At 39.1% G+C, this 24,023-nt stretch overlaps 1 protein-coding gene and 1 pseudogene across 1 annotated transcript; both read right to left on the minus strand.

The window, feature by feature from the left end:
* Window positions 1-3,150: 3,150 nt before the first annotated feature.
* On the minus strand, window positions 3,151-4,285 carry LOC122034129 (putative disease resistance protein RGA3). The gene is made up of 2 exons (XM_042593255.1): window positions 4,265-4,285; window positions 3,151-4,050 (listed from the first exon to the last, which is right to left on the minus strand). Exons 1-2 carry the CDS (start codon window positions 4,283-4,285, stop codon window positions 3,151-3,153), a joined length of 921 nt encoding a protein of 306 aa, XP_042449189.1.
* Window positions 4,286-11,554: 7,269 nt separating this feature from the next.
* LOC122033373 lies at window positions 11,555-14,101 on the minus strand (annotated as a pseudogene).
* Window positions 14,102-24,023: the final 9,922 nt, after the last annotated feature.

The raw sequence follows: 24,023 nt of genomic DNA on the forward strand, positions 1-24,023 counted from the left end.
TTGAGAGGTTTGGTCAGAAGAAAAGTAAAACTAGAATGACCCCGCTTGATTTGGACACAAAACTCAGACGTGAAGAAGGTTCTCTTCTCCTAGATGCTCGGCCATATCATGCAGTTGTTGGTAGTCTCTTGTATCTAATCATTACAAGGCTAGATATCTCCTTTTCTGTTGGACTTATCAACAGATTTCTTTCCTCTCCAAGGAAGGGTCATTTAGAAGCTGCAAAGAAGATTCTGAAGTATGTACATGCAACTCAAGATATGGGACTTCTCCTTAAGAAGAATGCTGAGTTTTCATTGATTGGGTATACGGATGCAGATTTTGAAGGTGACTTGGATGATCGAAGGTCTACTTTGGGCTATGTTTTCTTTTGTGGTTGTACTGTAATTTCTTGGTGCAGTAAAAAACAAGCTTCTGTTTCTCTCTCAACTACTGAGGCTGAATACAAAGCGGCTGCTCTTGCTACACAAGAAGGTGTTTGGCTTCAGAGACTCATTGATGACTTGCATTTACCCATTGTCAAGCAAACTGCGATCTTCGGAGATAACAAGAGTACTATAAAGCTGGCAACGAATCCCGTATGTCATGCGAGAACAAAACATATCGAGTTGGAGGATCACTTTATTCGGGAAAAGGTTCTTGATGGAACAATCTCAGCATTAGAAGTACTGAGTCAAGAGAATATTGCTGATATCTTCACAAAATACTTCCCACAGCTGTATTTGAGTCCTTCTGCAAAAGACTTGGATTGGTTTCAAAAATCACTTTAAAGGTGGAGTGTTAAGTTATTAAAGCTGATTTTTATTGGAAATGATTATTATTAGCTGTCAATTAGATAGCAGATATTATTAGGCTCTCTTTCCATAAAGTGGACTTAGTTTTTCAAGGTAGACTTGTCCTCTTTTTATGCTTCATGGGTGTAGTTCAAGATTGGGGTTTTTAGAGTTTTTCATATTAGTAAAATTCCTCTGCTTGCTATACGTTACTCTGTTATGTTCTCTATTTCTTGGTTGTTTCCTTCACAAGTTTGGTTCTAGATCTTGGGCCAGCAAGAACTTGTTGTACAGCTATTTTTGTTTCACAATCCGATTCAGCTGTTGAATAGTTCTTCTTCCATCTTGTCCTCCTCATCTTCATTATCTTCATTTATCTTCCTCACCTTCATCTTCTCCTGCCATATTAGTGAGAGCAGAATCATAGGCAGCAGCTCTTCTGGGTGGCTTCTTATCCTTCTCCACAGCAGTCTTCTTCAACCATCCAAAGAACCACCAAGAGAGTCTCAAGAACCAAAATCAACTTCATCAGCATCATTTATCCAGTAAACCAAAATGATGGTTGTGTTCATGAATATAGAGTATGAGCTATCTTAAATCAAAATGCAGCTTTTCTTGATATAGGAAAACCATAAAAAGAGATAATCTTAAATCAGATTGGTTGTGTTCATGAATATTGACTATTGTATGATGAATCTATGATTCGTCTCCAATTATGCGATGAATCCATGGATTCGTTAAATAATGGTCAATATTTTTTAAAAAAAAAATAAATTTTCTAAAACTAGTTAATTGACTAAGAGAGTTTGGAATAACATGAAAGCAGTTCCTATGTGTTTGTCTACTTCTCCTTATTATATAAATATCTTCAAACATCAATTTGATGTAATATATATTTTTTCCATATCTAAGTTAATTATATGGACTTCAATGGACTGATAACTTAGTAAAAATATCAAAACGAATTATTGATTGAATATCTTAGAGTCATTTTGATGTTAAAAAATCACTGCTCTTAATATATTAGGTTAAATTGATATTTGAGGATATTTATATAATTAGGAAAATTAGAAAAAAAAAATAGGAATTAGTTTCATATCATTCTGGGCTCTCTAGGTTCATCAATCGGTTTCGAAAGAATTTATTTTTTTTAAACAAATATTGACTATTCTAAGATAAATCCACATATTCACCGGAGATTGGAAAATAAATTAAAAATTAAAAATAAATATATCCAAAATGACAGATGGACCTAGAGATTACATAATGATATGAAATTAATTTCTGTGTGTTCGTCTAGTTTTCCTGATTATATAAATATTTTCAAACATAAATTTGACGAAATATATTGAGAGCAGTGATTTTTTTAAACACAGATTATATTTTTTGTGCACATTCATATTAAAAAATTACTATCTCAATATATTTGATCAAATTGATATTTGAGGACATTTATATAATTAGAAGAACTGTATGAACACATATGAACTGATTTCATATCATTATGAACTCTTTAAATCCATCTGCCATTTGGGACACTTTTAAAATTTTTTTTAACAATTCTGCAATGAATCCATGGATTCGTCGCAAATTCTGCGATGAATCTATAGATTTGCCATAGATTTGAAAAAAAAATTAAAAATATAAATATGTTTGAAACCAATAGATGAACCTAGAGAGCTCGGAATCATATTAAATCATTTTCTATATGTTCATATAAATCTCCTGATTCTATAAATGCCCTCATTCATCAATTTGACATAATATATTGAGAGCTATTATTTTTTAATATGGATTAGATTTTTCAGATATATTCATGTTAAAAAAATTATTAATCTTAATATATTAGGTTAAATTGATATTTGAGAACTTTTATATAATCAAAAGAATAAGACGAATAAATTCAGTTAATAAATTGTAAGAAATGTCAAGATACCGGAGATGTACCAATTCACCAACACTCGTAGGCAGCATCAACAAGTCATAATGAGACGAAACCAATACACGAATGCTTCTTAATTTTTTTAATAAAGTCAAGGGGTGGTCACTTTAGATGTTGGCAGAATAGAGAATGTAATTTCTTGATTCTAGACCTCAATTCCTTTGTCTCTATGAACTCTGTTTAACTGCTAGATGACGGAGGGTGGTTGATATCTTATTGGAATTGCCATCAGTCATCCTACTTGTTTTGTCCATAGAAACCGACTGTGTTAGATCATGTATAAGGTCATGCATCACGTAATAATTCCCCCACAATGTTTGAAACAAAGACACGTTGACCAACTCATGAAAGTACTTACTTGCTACATCTTCCATCCTCTGATTTCCTTGAGCTACAACGAACTCTTCGGTCATCCACATTCTTGTTAACTCAATTTCAAAACACTCGTGATTCTTTTGAAAGAGAGAACAGATCGAAGACAAAATACCACTTGAGAGGTGCACTAAGATATTGATAACTCAGTTGTAGGACTGGAATAATATCATTTTTATTCTGTTGCAATTCCCATACCTCGCTCTTCATTATTCTTCTCCAGTAGTGTGGGTTCATGTTGGATCCTAACAAGTTTCCCACTGTTTTTGCTGCTACTGGCAAGCCCCTCAACTTCGAAGCTATAATTCTCCCGATTTCCTCAAGTTCTGGGTGCTCCTCAGGTTTGGAAGGACCAAATGCACATTTCTTGAACAGCTCCCAAAATGATATTTTATCTAAATCGCCAAGAACAATCGCCTCCACTGTACCAATTTTGTCAGCAATGTTCTTGCTCCGAGTTGTCACTATGACCTTACTTCCTGCAGCAGCATCCTGGAATGGAGCACACAATTTTCTCCACTCCTCGTCTTCATTCCATACATCGTCGAGGACTAATAGAATCCTCTTAGATGCAATTTCCTTTTTTAGAATGTTTTGGAGAACAGCTAACTTCATTTGCGAAGAATGTTGAGTCTCGGTTACAAACTCAATGATCTCCTTGGTGAGTCTTTGCACATTAAAATTGTCGGACACACAAATCCAAATCTTGAGGGCGAAATGGTTTTGAATCTCTTCGTGTTTGTAAACAAGCTGAGCCAGAGTAGTCTTCCCGACACCTCCTATTCCAACAAGAGGTAGGACAGAGAAGCCACTGCCGCTGTCACTTGCTGATGCTGACTCGTCTGTTGATCTTAGTAATAGCTCTATTATTCTCTTTTGTTCTTTCTCTCTGCCAAGCACTTTGCAGATCAAGAAAGGGCTTGTTTTGTTAAATATCAACTCCAATCCAAATAAAGGATAAAACTTATCCAATAAAAGATAAGAGTTATAGATAAGATTTGCTATTTAATTATTTATTTTTCTAATAGATAAAGATGACGACTTGGTAAAAGATAAAATTAAATGTGTGGTCAAGAGTGTTTTTCTCATTTCATGGATAAGAATTAGAATTTCAATGGCTAGGATTTAATTTAATTGAACGGTCCAGATTGTATGAAGAGTACTATAAATACTCTACCTTGTATTTAGTTTCATTCATCAATCAAGTATTAATTTGTGAGTCAAATTTTTTTGTTTTCCTTCTTTGTCTTAGAATTGTGAGTGATCCACAAAAAATGTGTTGTAGTGTTGTTATTGTTAGTGTAAGACAAGTAATTTATTTACTTGTTTGTTGGTCCAATTTTCAACAATTGGTATCAGAGCCAAGTTAATCAGGGATTATTCTTGGTGGAGCTATCTTAGATTGTGAGGAGTTTTATGCTTTACAAGTTTTTTAATCAAACTTGTTTGGTATAATCAAAGCTTTTCGACGTGATGGGGGACCTTCAAGTAGTAGGAGGTATCAAGAAGCTCAACAACAAAAACTACAACATGTGGGCAACATGCATGGAGTCTTACCTACAAGGTCAAGATCTTTGGGAGGTTGTTGGTGGTAGTGAAGCTACGCAGCCGACAGAAGACGCCAATGGCATTTTGCGAAAATGGAAGATTAAGGCAGGTAAAGCAATGTTTGCCTTAAAGATCACAATTGAAGAAGAAATGTTGGAGCACATCCGAGATGCCAAAACACCAAAGGAAGTGTGGGATATCTTTGCTACACTTTTTTCAAAGAAGAATGATACAAGATTGCAACTTCTGGAGAACGAGCTATTGTCAATAGCGCAATGTGACAAGACGATTGCCCAATACTTCCACAAGGTGAAGTTGATATGTCGCGAAATTTCAGAGCTAGATCCATCAGCTCCTATTGGGGAAGCAAGGATAAAAAGAATAATTATTCATGGTTTGAGGCCAGAATATCGAGGATTTATTGCTGCTATACAAGGATGGCCAACACAACCATCGCTTCTTGAATTTGAAAATTTACTTGCAGGTCAAGAAGCTATGGCTAAGCAAATGGGAGGACTCTCACTAAAAGATGAAGAAGAAGCGCTCTACACCAACAAAAATAAAGGCAGCTTCAAACGGCACACTGGTGGATCTAAAAAGGATGGCGACAAAGGAAAAAGCTATCATGGGAGTGAAGGCTCTCGTCCAGGGGGAGCCTCGAAGAATTATGGTGATCGTAAAAAATTTTCTGGCGAGTGCTACAATTGTGGGAAGGTGGGCCACATGGCAAAAGATTGTTGGTCCAAGAAAAGGTTCGTTCAAAGCAACACTGCTACTTCCAATTCTAAAGAGAATAGCGAAGATGATTGGGATGCTGAAGCTTTGATGGCTACGGAGGAAAAAGACTTGGCTCTCACAACAACGCCAGAACAGATTGACTACAAAAATGATTGGATCGTGGATTCAGGCTGCTCAAATCATATGACGGGTGATAAAGAAAAATTGCAAAACTTATCTCAATACAAAGGAGCTCGTATGGTGGTTACAGCCGACAACTCAAGGTTACCAATAGCACATGTTGGTAAGACGGTAATTACGCCTCGATATAATTCTAACCAAGTGCCTCTTCAAGATGTCTATCATGTCCCAGGAATGAAGAAGAATTTATTGTTGCAAACATATTCTTCGCATTATGTTCTATTTGGTCACGAAAATGTAAATATATCAAAACCTAAAAATTTCAGAAACACCAACAATGGAGGGTCAACGATTAGAGTCGCTCTACGTGATGTCAGCAGAGTCTGCATATATAGACAAGACAAGAAAAAGTGAGACAGCAGTTATATGGCACATGCGGCTAGGTCATGTTAGCTATTCCAAATTAAACATGATGATGCAGAAGTCGATGCTCAAGGGACTTCCTCAACTAGACATACGAACAGACACAATATGTGTAGGATGTCAGTATGGTAAAGCACACCAATTACCATATCAGGAGTCAAACTTCAAAGCAAAGGAACCATTGGAGTTAGTTCACTCTGATGTATTCGGGCCTGTTAAGCAGTCGTCAATTGGTGATATGCGGTATATGGTGACATTCATTGATGATTTCTCAAGGTATGTGTGGATTTTATTTATGAAAGAAAAATCTGATACCTTCTCAATGTTCAAAGAGTTCAAGCAATCAGTCGAAGGAGAATTGGGAAAAAAGATATGTTGCTTGCGCACAGACAATGGAGGAGAATATAGCTCAAGAGAGTTCTCTCAATACTTGAGAGAAAGTCGAGTATATCATCAATACACTTGTGCCAACACACCACAGCAGAATGGTGTAGCAGAAAGAAAGAACCGACATCTTGCAGAAATTTGTCGAAGTATGCTGCATGAGAAGAATGTACCTGGACGTTTTTGGGCTGAAGCAATGAGGACTGCAGCTTTTATCATCAATAAACTTCCTCAACCAAGGTTAGAATTTATTTCACCCTTTGAGAAGTTATGGAACAAAAAACCTACAGTTAGCTACTTTCGAGTATTTGGATGTGTATGTTATGTATTTGTTCCTGATCACTTACGAAGCAAGTTTGACAAGAAAGCTATTAGATGCATCTTTGTGGGATACGATAGCCAGAGAAAGGGGTGGAAATGTTGCGATCCAACAAGCGAAAGATGTTACACTTCACGAAATGTAGTGTTCGATGAAGCATCTTCTTGGTGGACCACAGAGAAGGAGGTCTTGCCAGAATCTAAAGACCTTGAAGATAAAGTACAACAAAAGATGAGGGAGCATATAGTTCAACTTCAATCAGGTTCAGATGAATCAGGAGGTCCAAATGATAATGATGAAGAGCAAAGAGTGACTCAGAGTCCTTGGCAAACCGGCATATATCAACATCCAAATGAAGAAGAAAGGCCTAATGAAGTGGAAGAATTAACTCCACAATCTCAACTCCGAAGGTCAACAAGAACACGAAGGCCAAATCCAAAATATGCAAATGCAGCCATAGTTGAAGAAGCAGTAGAGCCTGAGACGTTTGAAAAAGCATCACAAAGTTCTGAGTGGATGACAGCCATGAAACAAGAGATTGATGCACTGCAACAAAATCAGACTTGGGATCTCATACCAAAACCAAGAGATGTGAAACCCATTTCGTGCAAATGGGTTTACAAAATAAAGCGTCGTCCAGATGGGTCAATTGAAAGGTATAAGGCACGATTGGTAGCTCGTGGCTTCTCTCAACAGTACGGACTAGACTATGATGAAACGTTTAGTCCGGTGGCGAAACTTACAACTGTACGAGTTCTACTTGCACTTGCAACCAACAAAGATTGGAATCTGTGGCAAATGGATGTGAAAAATGCTTTTCTTCATGGAGAATTGGATCGAGAAATTCATATGATCCAACCAATAGGTTTTCAGAACCAACATATATGTGTGTAAACTGCGGAAAGCGCTCTATGGATTGAAACAAGCACCTAGGGCATGGTATGGTAAGATTGCTGAATTTCTAACTCAGAGTGGTTATTTAGTAACATCTGCAGATTCTAGCCTATTTGTCAAATCAAATGAAGGAAAACTAGCTATCGTGCTTGTATATGTTGATGACTTAGTCGTCACCGGTGATGATGGATCAGAAATTCTTCAGACAAAAAAGAATTTATCAGTCCGATTTCAAATGAAAGAACTTGGACAACTCAAGCATTTTCTTGGTTTAGAGATTGACCGCACACAAAAAGGAATATTCCTTTGTCAACAAAAGTACTCCAAAGACTTGTTGAAAAGGTTCGGAATGCTCGACTGCAAACCAATCTCAACACCTATGGAATCAAATTTCAGAATGTGTGCACATGAAGGAAAAAGCTTAGAAGATACAACTATGTATCAAAAATTGGTAGGCAGTCTCATCTACTTAACCTTAACTCGACCTGATATTTCTTATGCAGTTAGTGTAATAAGTCGGTACATGCAAAATCCAATGAAGCCTCATTTGGAAGCAGTTCGACGAATACTAAGATATGTGAAGAGCACAATTGATTATGGTCTTGTGTATAAAAGAATTGGAGACTGTAAGTTAGTTGGTTACTGTGATGCTGATTATGCAGGAGATCATGACACCAGAAGGTCAACAACTGGTTACTTATTTAAGCTTGGTTCTGGAGCAATTTCTTGGTGCAGCAAGAGACAACCAACTGTATCATTATCAAGCACTGAAGCTGAGTATCGAGCAGCAGCAATGGCAGCTCAAGAAAGCACATGGTTGATTCAACTATTAAATAACCTACATCAACCAGTTGATTATGCAGTTCCAATATATTGTGACAATCAATCGGCAATTCGTTTGGCGGAAAATCCGATCTTTCATGCAAGAACTAAACATGTTGAAGTGCACTATCATTTTATCAGAGAAAAAGTTCTCCAAGAAGAAATTGAGATGAGACAAATCAGTACAGATGATCAAGTTGCAGATTTGTTCACAAAAGGCTTGAGCGCCAACAAATTCAAAAGGTTTCGTGATCAACTCGGCATAGTACAAAGGGTTGGTGTTGAGGGGGAGTGTTAAATATCAACTCCAACCCAAATAAAGGATAAAACTTATCCAATAAAAGATAAGAGTTATAGATAAGATTTGCTATTTAATTATTTATTTTTCTAATAGATAAAGATGACGACTTGGTAAAAGATAAAATTAAATGTGTGGTCAAGAGTGTTTTTCTCATTTCATGGATAAGAATTAGAATTTCAATGGCTAGGATTTAATTTAATTGAACGGTCCAGATTGTATGAAGAGTACTATAAATACTCTACCTTGTATTTAGTTTCATTCATCAATCAAGTATTAATTTGTGAGTCAAAATTTTTTGTTTTCCTTCTTTGTCTTAGAATTGTGAGTGATCCACAAAAAAGGTGTTGTAGTATTGTTATTGTTAATGTAAGACAAGTAATTTATTTACTTGTTTGTTGGTCCAATTTTCAACATGTTTCTCATGTGACGGACGCCGAATCAGATTGATATTACCCACCAGATGCATCCATTTGTAATAATTGGCACATTTCCTTCGTATCATCACAAATATCATCCAACTTATTTTGACAGAGTCACTGGACAAATTAGTTTTGGCGTTAGGAACACTCTAACAAGATCACAAAACAGGATCAAGAATGGTAGCAGAATTCCTAATCTTTTTCTTGTAATTACCATAGTTACAGTTATTCTTAATGTCTGATTACTGGAATGAAAAAGAGGAATAGGATCACAAAATTACACCGGGAGTTCCATCATTTATGCTCAACGAACAAACAAAAGTCGAGTGACATTTTGATATGCAGTAAACTCAAATAGAAACAAGCTTCTTTTTTCGACGTTACCTGCTTGGTTTTGTAACCGAGTCGCCGAACCTTGTCGGGACGGGTCGATCAGGTGACACGAACGATGGATGGTGGATGGCATACAAGAACCGCATCGCATCCGATTGTTTCTTCCTCCATAGCTCAGACACATACTAGTAGTCTCCTAAGCAAATTCAGAGAAGATGAATCGACGGTAGTTGGCGATACTCCCACCACCTAATCCCGCTACAAGAACCGCTCCGATTGTTTCTTCCTCCATAGATCTGACACATACCTGTAATCTCCTAAGCAAATTCAAAGACGATCGATCGCAATGGGAGAAAACCTCAAATGTGCCATGACAAAATAAGATGGAATCTGCAAACGAAAAAAAAAAACACTTCTTGGGCCGAAATGGCTCGAAGCGATGGACGATAACAACAACGGAGAGATGAGAAGTATCGATGAATCGAGCAAAGAGAGGAAGAAGGTCCCAAGAATATTATGTGATCTGAACCAAGAAAATTTGTGTGACATTGAAGATGGACGGTGAGGATCGGTTGGAGGAAGAAAGTCAGAAGGTCGAGCGGTAGGGATGGCCAAGCCACAATTTGTTGAGATCGCCACAGTCGTTCAAGATGAAAACTTTGAATGAGGGAGGAAGGAGGGCGGCTTCCTCTTCTTGTGTCAGGCTAAGCTTGGGACAAGCTTTTATCTGTAATTCCTTGAGCGAAGTGAAGTTTTCAAATCTCTTGAGAGGCATCCGCATGAGTTCATTACATCCTGCTACATAAATGTCTTTAATATTTGATAGATTCTGCGACAGCAACCCTTCTTCAAAGCTTGTCAAATTGCTGCACTCAATGATTCGTAAGTCTGAGAGAGATGAGGTCGTTTGATTGTCTCCGCTTCCATTTGTTTCTAGTTCCTGTAGGCTTGGCAGCTCTGTTAACCCAACTTCTCGTAGTGATAAATATCTAAGCGACGGAGGGAGAGGAGGTAACCTCTCGAGTTTAGGGCATTCATAGATAGTAAGTTTTTGTAAGCTTGGAAATAGCTCGCTACCGCCAATCCAACACCACCTTTCACATGCCGGCAAGTCGCTGATCCAGAGACTTTCCAAGCTAAGAAAACACTTGGATATAACTTCAGTGCTAAAGAACCCATGGGCTATCTGTTTCACTGCTGATATCTTTACAATCTTAAGAACCTTAAGACATGGAAGTCGTCCGAGATTACTAGGAAGCTCCTCGAGTGCCTCCAGGTCATCCAATACTAGCGTCTCCACCCTTGGAAGTATTACTTTTTCTGTAGCACCGTAGAAAGCAAAATCAATATGTTTTAACATAGACATCCTTCTCATGTGAAAAGACTTGAGACATGGAAGTGAACCAAGATCAGGGAGCTCCTCTAAAACAGGTAAGTCCATCAGCTCTAGCACTTCTAGCGCAGGGAACAGATCATTTTCTGTGGCATGAACTGATGCAAAACCAATGTGTTTCAACAACGGCATTGCTACCATGCCAAGAACCCTGAGACGTGGAAAATGTCCTCGACTGGAGAACTCTTCCAACGCAGGCATGTATCTCAAATGCAACTCTTCTAGCATAGGAAACAAGGAATTTTCTATGGCACCGGATGCTGCAAAAATAATGTGTTTCAATGACCATGTTCTTATCATGTGAAGAACCCTGAGACGTGGAAAATGTCCTAGAGTGGACAACTTTTCCAACGCATGCATGTCTCTCAACTCCAACACTTCTAGCATAGGAAACAAGGAATTTTCTATGGCACAGGATGCTGCAAAATCAATGTGTTTCAATAACCTCATTCGCATCATGTGAAGAACCTTGAGACGTGGAAAATGTCCTAGATTGGAGATATTTTCCAACGCAGGCATGCCTCTCAACTCCAATTCTTCTAGCATGGGAAACAAGGAATTTTCTATGGCACCTGATGCTGCAAAATCAATGTGTTTCAATGACTTTATTTCTGTCATTCGAACAACCCTCAGACAAGGAAATCGTCCAAGATTGGGCAATTCTTCCGATGCATTCATGTTCCTCAGCTGTAGCTCTTCTAGCATAGGAAATAATTTGCTCTCTCTAGAACCACATACCTCAAAACATGATTCCGAGAACCACATGCTGCTCTCTATGTGGAAGACCTTGAGGTGCGGCAGCAATGCAGTGCAGGAAATATCTTTCCAACTTCACAGTAACTCAACTCAAGTCTTTCCAAGTTGGATAATTCCTCCTTTTTCATCCAACTGGGTGATCTGGCACCACAATACCTTCTGATCTTTAATTGTTTTAGCGACTCATGTGGTTGGAGTCCTTCAAGTACGTTTTCCATGGCAACTAACTTGTTATCATCCAACTTGGGATCAAATCCCCATTCCAACTCTAGAGCATCAAGGTACTCTTTGTTCTTCATTTGAGCATTTTCAGCATCTTCTTTACTTTCAACATTCTCCAGATTAGTAATTTTGAGTTCTCCATGAAGCTGCTTCAATCCACTTAGCTCCGTGATCTTGAATCCAACTTCCTTTCGCACTTGGAATTCAGACAATTCTTGAAGAGAGGTTAGCCTCCCTATCATTTTTGTCTTTACAACTATTTGATTTTCAATATCAAGATGCCTCAAGTTAACCAGCTGACTTATATCTTCTGGAAGAGAGATTAGTGAATTGCAGCTTGCTTTCAGTGTTTGCAAATTGTAGAGTTTACACAGTGATTCAGGCAATTTTTTTATTTCATTGTAAGAAATGTCCAGGTACCGGAGATGTACCAATTCACCAACACTCGTAGGCAGCATATGCAAGTAACAATGAGATAAATCCAATACACGAATGCTTCTTAATTTTTCAATGAAGTCAAAGGGTGGTGACTCTAGATATTGGCAGAATAGAGTATGCAATTTTTTGAATCTGGACCTCAATTCTTTTGTCTTTAGGAACTCTGTTTCAACTGCTAGATGACGGAGGGTGGTTGATATCTTATTGGACTTGCCATCAGCCATCCTACTTGTTTCGTCCCCAGAAACTGACTGTGTTAGATCATGTATGAGGTCATGCATCACGTAATAATGCCCCCGCGCTGTTTGAAACAAAGACATGTTGACCAACTCATGAAAGTACTTACTTGCTACATCTTCCATCCTCTGATTTCCTTGAGCTACAACGAACCCTTCAGCCATCCACATTCTTGTTAACTCAATTTCAGAAAACTTGTGATCTTTTTGAAAGAGAGAACAGAAGGCAAAACACCGCTTGAGAGGTGCACTAAGATATTGATAGCTCAGTTGTAGGACTGGAATAATATCATTCTTATTATGCTGTTGCAATTCCCACACCTCGCTCTTCATTATAGTTCTCCAGTGGTCTGGGTTCATGTTGGATCCTAACAAGTTTCCCACTGTTTTTGCTGCTAGTGGCAAGCCCTTCAACTTCAAAGCTATACTTCTCCCAATGTCCGCAAGTTCTGGGTGCTCCTCAGGTTTGGAAGAACCAAATGCGTATTGCTTGAACAACTCCCAATAAGATATTTCATCTAAACTGCCAAGAACAATCGCCTCCACTGAACCAATATTTTTGGCAATGCTCAAGCTCCGAGTTGTCACTATGACCTTGCTTCCTGGCTTCCTGCAGAAGCAGACATGAATGGCGCACACAACTTTCTCCACTCCTCCTCGTTTTCATTCCATACATCATCAAGGACTAACAAAATCATCTTAGATGCAATTTTCTCTTTTAGAATGCCTTGGAGAACATCTAGCGTCATTTGCGAAGAATGTTCAGTCTTGGTTACCGACTCGATCATCTCCTTGGTGAGTCTTTGCACATTAAAATTCTCGGACACACAAATCCAAATCTTGAGGGCGAAATGGTTCTGAATCTCTTCGTCTTTGTAAACAAGCTGAACCAGAGTAGTCTTCCCAACTCCTCCTATTCCGACAAGAGGTATGACCGAGAAACTACTGCCGTTGTCACTTGCGGATGCTGACTCGTCTGTTGATCTTAGTAATTGCTCTATTATTCTCTTTTGCTCTTCCTCTCTGCCAAACACTTTGCTGATCAAGAAAGAGCTTGTTTCTCGTCTGGCCGACGCCAAATCAGATTGATATTGCCCATCAGATGCATCCACTTGTAATGTTTGGCACATTTTCTCCATATCAGCATAAATATCATCCAACTTTTTCTGAATCTTGTTCAGTCTTTTGACAGAATCACTGAACAATTTAGCTTTGGCGTTCCTAATAGCTCTAGAAATGCGGTTACCCGCCATGTGACTTGCCTCTTCTTTAATCTTTTGCTTCATGCCATGGAACGTCAGGTAATCGAGGAAGTCTTCGGCGTCGTATGCGGCATCTTGGAGTTGCTTCATCATCTCGACTAACCTCGCGTCCCTGCTCCATCTCATCCCTGCCTTGTCGACGATCGTGTGGATGTTAAGCAGAGATCTTTGTAGCTTCTGCAAGTCATCGTCCTGAAGGCCGTGCAGCTTTCCTCTCAGCGACGATGTGGACACCCTGTCGACAAGCATCCTGATGACAGGCTGCGCTAGCCATCCTCCGATTGTTAGCGCTGCACTCTCCATTGGATATATTTTAGAACAGAGCCTTATTTCACGAAACCGATCCCCAATTCACAAGACAGGAGGAGCAACAAAACGAGATATCTGCTATTCCGTTGACTGCAAGAGAGCCATTATTCCTTACCACTTTTCTGGATTAAGAAATAGAGAATTGTTTTTTTTTTTTTTTTTTTTATGAAGTGTGTAGATGACAGTGAGTATCGGTTGGAGGAAGATGTAAACTAATTTTTGAAGTGCCATTGACGGGGATCGAAAGAAAAGATTAATTGCATATTCTTTATATGTTTACGCATACAACAATAAACGAAAGGTGTGGATTATTTTTTATACATTTTTTATCTATATAAAATTAAACTAAATAAATTTTCTTTTTCTTCACAAGATTGCTCAAGGTTGTATACGACTCCTCGTAATAAAAAAAATCATATATAGTAGTTATGACCTCTTTAGTCTTATACTAATAAAGTTAATGGACCATATTATTTGTAGGAGTATCTTGTACCTATAAAATTTGATAGTAACTATAATTTTACTTGTATTCCATATACAACTCACATATAGTTGGGAGATTGTTGGATATAAGTATCCCTATTATGTGAGCTTATTTGTAAGTTGTATATGTGAATACGATCTAATTTATTTTTATTATGTAATCATATATGTGTAGAACCTTTAGTCTCACATCTATTATCATCTATATGCTGATAATAGATGTTCAGTATATATGTGGACTTATAGTCCTACATCTATGATTATCTATGGGTTGATAATAGATGTGCAATATATAATAGGTTGGTCCCTAAAGGATTAGGGAATCTTTGAGACGTCTCTTCGTTTCCCATTGACGAAGAGGATTCGACGTCGTCAACCCTAACTCCTCTATAAGGTCAACCTTCTTCATTTTCTTCCACAGAATTGTTAGATCGACAAGCTCTATACGAAGAATAATGATAATTCCATGACATTCAGATTTTTTGTAATTATAGTATTTATTTTCTTATATCATGTTCTCGATGAAATGAAGATTTATGTTTATATATTTTTAATTTTTCTATTGAAGTTCTTATTTTATTTTGATCGTCAAAAATTCATACGTTTAAATTTTTATAATAACTATCAATATGAAGTAGAAGAGTAATAGTGGGGATGCCTCACGGGGAATACTTTCTAGATTTGATTTAAGTTTGTAGAATTTGGATCATTCTATTTTCTGGATTAACAAGGTGTGGATGATATTTCGCTTGCGGCTGCAACCGCAAACTGCAACTGCGCAGTCAAAAAAGGCCTCACACACATCCCTAAGATTGTGCAAGATGATCGCTACCATAAGACTGTTTTAGATGATCGCTACTACGAACTTACATAGTCTACCATTCGTTTTTTTCTCTCTCTTTTTCGTTCTTTTTATTTTTTCCTTTTTAAAAAAAAAATAATATTAGATATCCGATTTTAAAAATGACCAATCCAATTTCACATAAAAATTTTCTATCAAACATCAGATAAATAGAAAAGCATAATTAATCTCTACTCGATTTTAAATATTTAAAAATTAAGTCTACTGCACTATTACCGAGGGCAATTATGTTTTTTTTAAAATTTTTCTAAACCTTAATGAATGACAGGAGTAAAAAAACGAAATAACTAGTTCCCAAGGAAAACATATGAGATTACCCTGCCTGTACAGGCAGGGTGAAATTGCTTCGGGAGGTTAACCCCCGAAGCCCATCATAAACAGGAGTAAAAAACTTCATGACCCTAGATCAAATTTGCCAGAATTACAAAATCTAAAAACAAACTGTTCTTTGCGTCCATCGCCAACAAACTCTTGCTAGAAATCAGATGCGATGCAGAATAAGAAAACATAAATCATGTTTTGAAAAGAAAAAATCTAGATTTTGAAAAGCAGCGATAGTTGAATCAGAAAATCGGTCAGCTACCAAAAGAAATGGTTTGATTAAACAAAACATTGTATGAATGCATCGCAAGACTCTGAAAACATGTTTACGAGTTTGAAGATTTTTCAAGCAAACTGGGCAAATATTAAAATAGTAGAAATAGCTTCAGTTCGTCATCAAGTCCGCTAATAACAGCCAAACAAGGAAGCAAAACATATCCATGAAGAGACAATGTTTGATTCCGCTTCTGGATTGTTCTGCGAGATGGTCTCGCCTTGTGATGACGATGACCTTTGCCACAAAGGCCACAATACTTTTTGATGGAGCTCCCCGTGTTTGTGCACACCCAAGGTTGATCCTAGGGTCATTCCGAATTGCACTATGAGCAGCATTGACTAGGATAACTTCAGAGTTGTCACGTCCCAGAGGAGTTTCTGCCAAACAAAATCCGACAGCATCTCCCCTGTACCGGTAACAATATGAAGCATACATACATACATCACAATATATAAACATAAACAACATATTCATCAGCCCACACGGCTGGAACATACATAAAATAGAAACAACATAACCACGAAATGTATCAATTATATATATCTATCCATAGACTACAATTACTATACAGAGAAACGACATCTGTAACAAAAGTGCAAAATGTAAATACAGCGAAACAAAAGTAAAACAAACCAGAAAATCAGCACGTCGAGATCTCTGAGCAACTCTATGAAAGTCCAAAATCAACAGTAATATCAAAAGGATCCCTGTGTCTGCAAAACTGGAGACCAAGGAATGTAGCAAATTAGCCAAATGGCTAAGTGGATACTCAAGAAAGATGTGCATGAATTTAATCTTATTGAAGAAGTCAAGGAAGTAGAATAAATCATCATCTTTTGTTACAACTTTAGGATTATTCTTAAAGTTCTACATTTATACATATATATGTATAATCATCTTCTCATTATCTATAATCAGGTAAAATTTTTAGATTAGAGTTTAGGATCTTCACCTTATCATCACTTATCATCATTAATAAAATCAATTTTTCAATCTTATTATTTAATCACTCAATTATAAGTTATCATGATAAGATCAACATGTATATCAATAGTCTGAATCTGATAAATCAACTAAAAAGTGAATCACTGGAGCCAATATCATCAGAGTGAAATATCATATGGATAGGCTAAAAGCCTCCTAAGAGTATAAAACTGTCGCATACGTCATCTGACGTACGTGCTATCAGCCCTCACCGGTGGAAGACATAATAAACACTGACCGATGGCTACATCACGCCAACACGCCTCGGGTGTACGGTCAGATACTCTGGACCGCGGCCGCCGCGCTACCACAATAACATGTGGGCCGTCCAGTACTCTAATATAGAGCTCTGGTATAAAGCTAGGCTCATGGTCTTCACTTTTTAATTCTTCATTTACTATCTTTATTAATTCGCCGTTATGATTATATTCATCCATTTATCATGATTATTCTCTTTTCATATTGATTGGTCAATCAAGGTAATATTTTCGTGTCAAATCTATTAATTTATCATTATAGGGTCCACAGATAAAAAGCTACAAGTATCAACAGATAGAGTATCAAAAGCATGAAATATGTAAGGTCAAGCAAGTCAAAAGAGACAAGGTATCAACAGAAGATAAATTTAGAATATTTCTTTAATTTTAAAAACAACCCTCCCCATATCAATCCCAATATGAACTCACATATGAACAAGAAATAATATCAATTATTTACCCTCCAAAAATTTTAATATTTTAACCCATTTCGCTATTTCTAATATCAGTTTAATCCCCATTTTGAAAACAATAATACAACATATACATATTCTAATTTATATATTTATTCATGCACAAGGAAATAGACAAGAGTAGATGTATCCACCTTATATACAGCAAAAATCTCCGAGTATCGGCAGGTCACCGTGCTCCACTCGAGCTCGGATCTACAAACACAATATCAAACATAACTTAAATAATCAAAATACTATCTAATAATAATAATGACCTAAAATCTACACATTAACTCTGATTCAAAATCAGTGAATTATTTTGATCTCGATACCTCGTACCACTTCGCATTCCTAAATACAACATCTGTTCTAATCTAGATAACCCTTCTAACTACACATCAATTTAACCAAAAGCAACCTAAAATATACCTTCTAAGAGTTTTGTGTGGCTGCTGGAAATTAGGGCAGCAATTAAGGTTCTTTGTCGGCAACTCCGGCAAGCTGCGGCAAGCTCCGGCGAACAACGACGACGCTGCCAATAAAAGGACAGCAGCTAGGGCTGCTGTTGGAGGAAACAAAAGGCAGCAAAACTGCTGCTGTTGGTGGGGAAAAAGGAGAGAGCAACTAGGGTTTTGTTTCCCCTCTTTTCCCGGTGGTTTGGCGAGCTCCGGCGAACTCCGAGGAGCTCTAACAGTGCTGCCGAGAAGCAGAGAAGAGGAAGCAAAGGAGAAAACAGTGCTTTGCCCTTGTTGGTGGAGGAGAAGAGGTGCGGGAGGAGAAAACGAGAGTTGCTTGAGAAGAACGGGAGAGAAATCTGCCGTTCGTCGCCGCTAGAGAAGAAAAACGAAGAAGAAGAGAGGAGGAAGGGTTTGAGGCGTCGGTGGGGAAGAGAAGAAAAAGGAGGGGGTATGGGAGAGGCTTGTACACGTGGATGGCATGGATAGATTTGATTTTTTTTTTTTTTTTCCAAATACTTAACATTCTCCCCCACTAAAAGAAATTTGGTCCCCAAATTTAAGTAAGTGTGAAGCACTGATACCTGGAGGAAATAAATGAGGATATCCGATACGCATGTCCTCCTCACGCTCCCAAGTTGCTTCTTGATCAGAGTGGTGCTGCCACCCAACCTTTACGAGACGAAGGTATTTGTTCCTCAACCGATGTTCCTTGCGATCTAGAATACGAACAGGGAATTCTTCGTATGTTGCATCAAACTGTAGGGGAACTATAAGATCCTTCAAGACATGTGTCGGATCCGGAACATACTTCCGCAGCATAGAAACATGAAAGACATTATGTACTCCTGCTAAAGCTGGGGGTAACGCAAGTCGATATGCAACAGCACCAATCCGCTCAAGAATCTGGAAAGGTCCGATAAATCTGGGTGCTAACTTCCCTTTTAACCCAAATCTCTTAACTCCCTTTATGGGTGAAACACGAAGAAATACGTGATCACCTACTGTGAATTCTAACATTCTTCGTCTTTTATCTGCGTAACTCTTTTGGCGACTCTGAGCAGTCAATAGTCTCTGTCTAATAGTTTGTACAAGCTCAGCATCATGCTGAACACTCTGAGGGCCCAAGAGTTGACGTTCACCGACCTCATCCCATAAGATAGGAGATCTACATGCTCTGCCATAAAGTGCCTCAAACGGGGCCATTTGAATAGCAGAGTGGTAACTGTTATTATAAGCAAACTCTACCAAATGTAGGTGGTCCTCCCAACTACCCCCAAAATCTAGCACACAAGCACGCAACAGATCCTCTAGAGTCTGGATAGTGCGCTCTGACTGTCCATCAGTCTGAGGATGAAAAGCGGTGCTAAAGCGCAGCTCGGTTCCCAACGCCTTTTGGAAACTTTGCCAGAATCTCGAAGTAAAACGTGGATCTCTATCAGAAATAATACTGAGGGGAATACCATGGAGTTTAATAATTTCTCTGCAATATAACTCTGCTAGACGATCTAAAGATTCTGTCTTATGAATTGGTAAGAAATGTGAGGATTTAGTTAACCGATCGACAATCACCCAGATTGAATCATGTCTCCTCTGGGTCCTTGGTAACCCCGTGACAAAATCCATAGTGACATGCTCCCACTTCCATTCCGGCACTACAATCTTCTGAAGTAACCCGGCCGGTCTCTGGTGTTCTGCCTTAACTTGCTGGCAAACTAGACACCGAGCTACAAAGTCTGCAATATCTCTTTTCATACCTTTCCACCAATATGATCGCTTCAAATCTCGATACATCCGTGTACCACCAGGATGAACTGCAAATCTCGATCGGTGGGCTTCTCGAAGAAGATCCTCCTTAACAGGATGTACCTCTGGGACACATAATCTGTTTCGGAACCGAAGAGATCCATCCATATCACGTGTGAATTCTGGCTTGGGGCCTAACTCCAACTCACTAGCTATAGATCTGAGATACTGGTCTTCCATTTGACTTTCTTTAATCCGCTCCACCAATGGGGACTGTGCGATCAAGGAGACCAGTATACCACGCTGTGTTTGCCCTACTTCAGTTAAATCTAACTCTGAAAACTGTCTGATTAGATCTGTAACTGTCACCCTGTGAGTTGCCAATACTCCTCTAGACTTCCTGCTCAATGCATCTGCGACTACATTAGCTTTTCCAGGATGGTAATTGATAGTGCAGTCATAGTCTTTCAGAAACTCCATCCACCTTCTCTGTCGAAGGTTTAACTCTTTCTGAGTGAAAAGATATTTCAGACTCTTGTGATCGGTGAATATCTCAAAGGTAATACCGTAGAGATAATGTCTCCATATTTTAAGGGCAAAAATGATGGCTGCTAATTCTAAATCATGCACGGGATAATTCTTCTCATGATCTTTTAGCTGACGAGAAGCATAAGCTACTACTCTATCATACTGCATCAAAACTGCCCCTAATCCTTGAATAGATGCATCCGTGTAAAGAATGAATCCATCATCTCCAGAGGGAATAACTAATACTGGAGCACTCACCAATCTCTGCTTGAGCTCTTGGAAGCTTGCTTCACAAGCCTCAGACCAAGTAAACTTGACTCCTTTTCTAGTCAATCGAGTCAAAGGTGCAGCAATACTAGAAAATCCTTCCACAAATCTCCGATAGTACCCAGCTAATCCGAGAAAGCTACGAATTTCCTGCACTGACTTTGGTTGTTCCCATCGGTCAACTGCTTCAATCTTCTGGGGGTCTACTGAAATCCCTTTGCTAGAGATTACATGCCCTAGAAATCCCACAGAACCCAGCCAAAAAGCACATTTACTGAACTTAGCATATAAGCGTTCCTTCCGTAAAGTTTCTAGAACTATTCTGAGATGTTGTTCGTGCTCCTCTTCTGATCGCGAATATACCAGAATGTCATCAATAAATACAATAACAAACCGGTCTAAATATTCTAAGAATACCCGGTTCATTAGATCCATAAATGCTGCAGGAGCATTGGTAAGCCCAAACGGCATTACCAAAAACTCATAATGTCCATACCGAGTACGGAAGGCAGTCTTCTGAATATCTGTATCTCTAACACGTAACTGGTGATAGCCTGATCTTAAATCAATTTTTGAGTACACACAGGTACCTTTAAGCTGATCAAACAAAGCATCTATTCTAGGTAGAGGATACTTGTTCTTGATAGTTACAGAGTTTAACTGCCTATAATCAATACAGAGCCTCAAGGATCCATCTTTTTTCTTCACAAAGAGCACTGGAGCACCCCAAGGAGAAACACTAGGACGGATAAAACCCTTGTCTAGCAACTCCTGAAGTTGGATCTTTAGTTCCTCCAATTCTCTTGGTGCCATCCGATATGGAGCTTTCGATATTGAAGCTGTGCCAGGAAGCAACTCAATGGCAAACTCTACCTGTCGTCGAGGTGGCAAGCCAGGAAGTTCTTCAGGAAATACGTCGGGATATTCCCGTATTATGTGGACATCAGAAAGCTGGACAGAACTATCCACATTGGAACTCACTAAAGACAAGAGATACCCCTTGCATCCCCGAGCCAACAACTGCTGAGCCTGGAGAGCTGAGATAATAGATATCCCTCGATCATTGATCCCAATAAATTCCCATGATGATTGATCTAAGGGTTGAAAGGTCACCACTTTGGCTCGACAATCGACAGTGGCATGATGCTCTGACAACCAATCCATACCCAAAATAATATCGAATTCAGTCATATCTAGCACCTGGAGATCCACTGTAAGGATATGACTATCAAAATTTAAAGGACAACTTTTGACCTCCTGATCAGACATCAATACTCCACCTGATGGTGTCAATACTGATAATCCATAAGGTCGAAGAGTTAGGAACCTCTTAATCTTGCATACAAACTCAGGAGAAATAAAGGAATGCGAGTTACCCGTATCTATCAATATATCCGCAGGAATACTATAAACAGAAATAATACCTCGGATAACAGATCCTCCAGCTCGCTGTGCCTCCTCACGAGTCAAAGCATAAACATGACCCGGCTCAAGACCTGATGGCTGACCCCTCTGGATAGAAGAAGAGGGCTGACTCTGATCCTGCGAAGGCTGGTATGACTGGGTCGAAGGCTGATAAGATAATGGTGGCTGATACTGCTGGGGTGGAGGTAATAAGTACTGCTGGGGTGGAGGTAGCAGGTACTGCTGGGGTGGAGCCACCAAATACTGCTGAGATGGAGCTGGCAGATACTGCTGAAGTGGAGGTACTGAGTGATACTCACTCTCCACCTGGGACTACAAATGATAGAGTTGTGGCTGGTGAGCAGACTGTGTAGGTGGGGGATTTCGTGGCTGAGACTGCTGGGATCTCTGCGGGCCTTTCTGCTGCCGAGACTGTGGAGGTCGTGAGGTAGGTCGAGCCTGCTGAGACTGTGATCCTCCTGCTTGATGTTGTGCCTTCAAAGTGCAATCTTTCTGCATATGTCCTGGCAGTTTACAATAAAAACATATACTCTTATCCAGTGGACATTCTGATGCCAGGTGATTTGGTGCACCACATTGAAAACACTTCACCGATATCTGGCCCCGCTGTGATGGAACTGGGCGACTAGATCCCTGTGATACTTTGGCCACCTTTCGTGACCGTGAAGACTCTCTAGTCGTATCCTGACCACGAGATCGACGACCTCGACTCTGCTGTCTAGAGTGTGAGCTCTGCGAGGTCTGTCGGCTGGCTTCTCTTTCTTGAGAGACTTGCTGCTGAGTCATCTCAATAAATATGGCTCGATCAAGTGCCTCTCGATAAGTAGTAACAGGAAATCCAGACATCCTGATCCGAATATATGCTGCCAGTCCCTGTGTAAAGTGAAACATACGGTCTGAGTCCTGAGCAACCATATGTGGGCAAAACTCAGCAAGTCTGCTAAATTCTGCACTATAGTCTAACACGCTTCGGTCACCCTGCTTGAGACTCATGAATTCCTGGCGTCGAGCAACACAAAATGCTGCAGGAAAATACTGTCTCTCGAACGCCTCTCGAAAAGACTGCCAAGAGATAATCTGATCCCCAAAGACTGTCTTTTGCATCTTCCACCATGTGGATGCTTGCCCTCGAAAATGATAAGCGGCTAGCTCTACCTTCTCTGTGTCTGAACAGGACATGTATCCAAAAGTGGCCTCAATATCCTCCAACCATGTACGCGCCACCCAAGGATCGGTGCCTCCATGGAACAGCGTAAAACGATCCTTTGCTGAACTAGTAAGCAAAGGAATACGGGCCTTTTCCATAATAAACGATGCTGTAGGAATGGCTGGTACGGCTACCTGAGCTGCAACAAGATGAGGTTGTCCCTCAGTCTGACCACCAACTCCAATACTGGGACCAACCTGAGCTCCCGGTATCAACTCAGATGGGGAGATAGGAGCCTCATCCAAACCAAGATCAGTAGTAGTGGCACGCTGACATGCACGACCACGACCGCGACCACTACCACTGTCGCAACCACGACTGCGACTACGGGCACGGCTACTGCCCCAACCGCGACCACGGGCTCATGACATTGCCTATAAAATCAGATGAAAATTTTCAATAATCATTTATAATCAAGATAATTAAAACAAAGAATGACTCGTAAATCCTATAGCTCAGAGATACAACTCGACTTGTATAAAAATTCCTTTGCTCGAGAAGTACATAAACTGAAAACAAAAATCTCGAAATAAAGCCAAAACCCATGAACAGAAAACGAAAAATCGGGCTCTGATACCAATAAAATTGTCACGCCCCAGAGGAGTACATGCCAAATGAAAATGTGACAATATGAAGCATACATACATACATCACAATATATAAACATAAACAACATATTCATCAGTCCACACGGCTGGAACATACATAAAATAGAAACAACATAACTACGAAATGTATCAATTATATATATC

The sequence above is a fragment of the Zingiber officinale genome, chromosome 11B, assembly GCF_018446385.1.
Source record: "Zingiber officinale cultivar Zhangliang chromosome 11B, Zo_v1.1, whole genome shotgun sequence".
Lineage (NCBI taxonomy): Eukaryota > Viridiplantae > Streptophyta > Magnoliopsida > Zingiberales > Zingiberaceae > Zingiber > Zingiber officinale.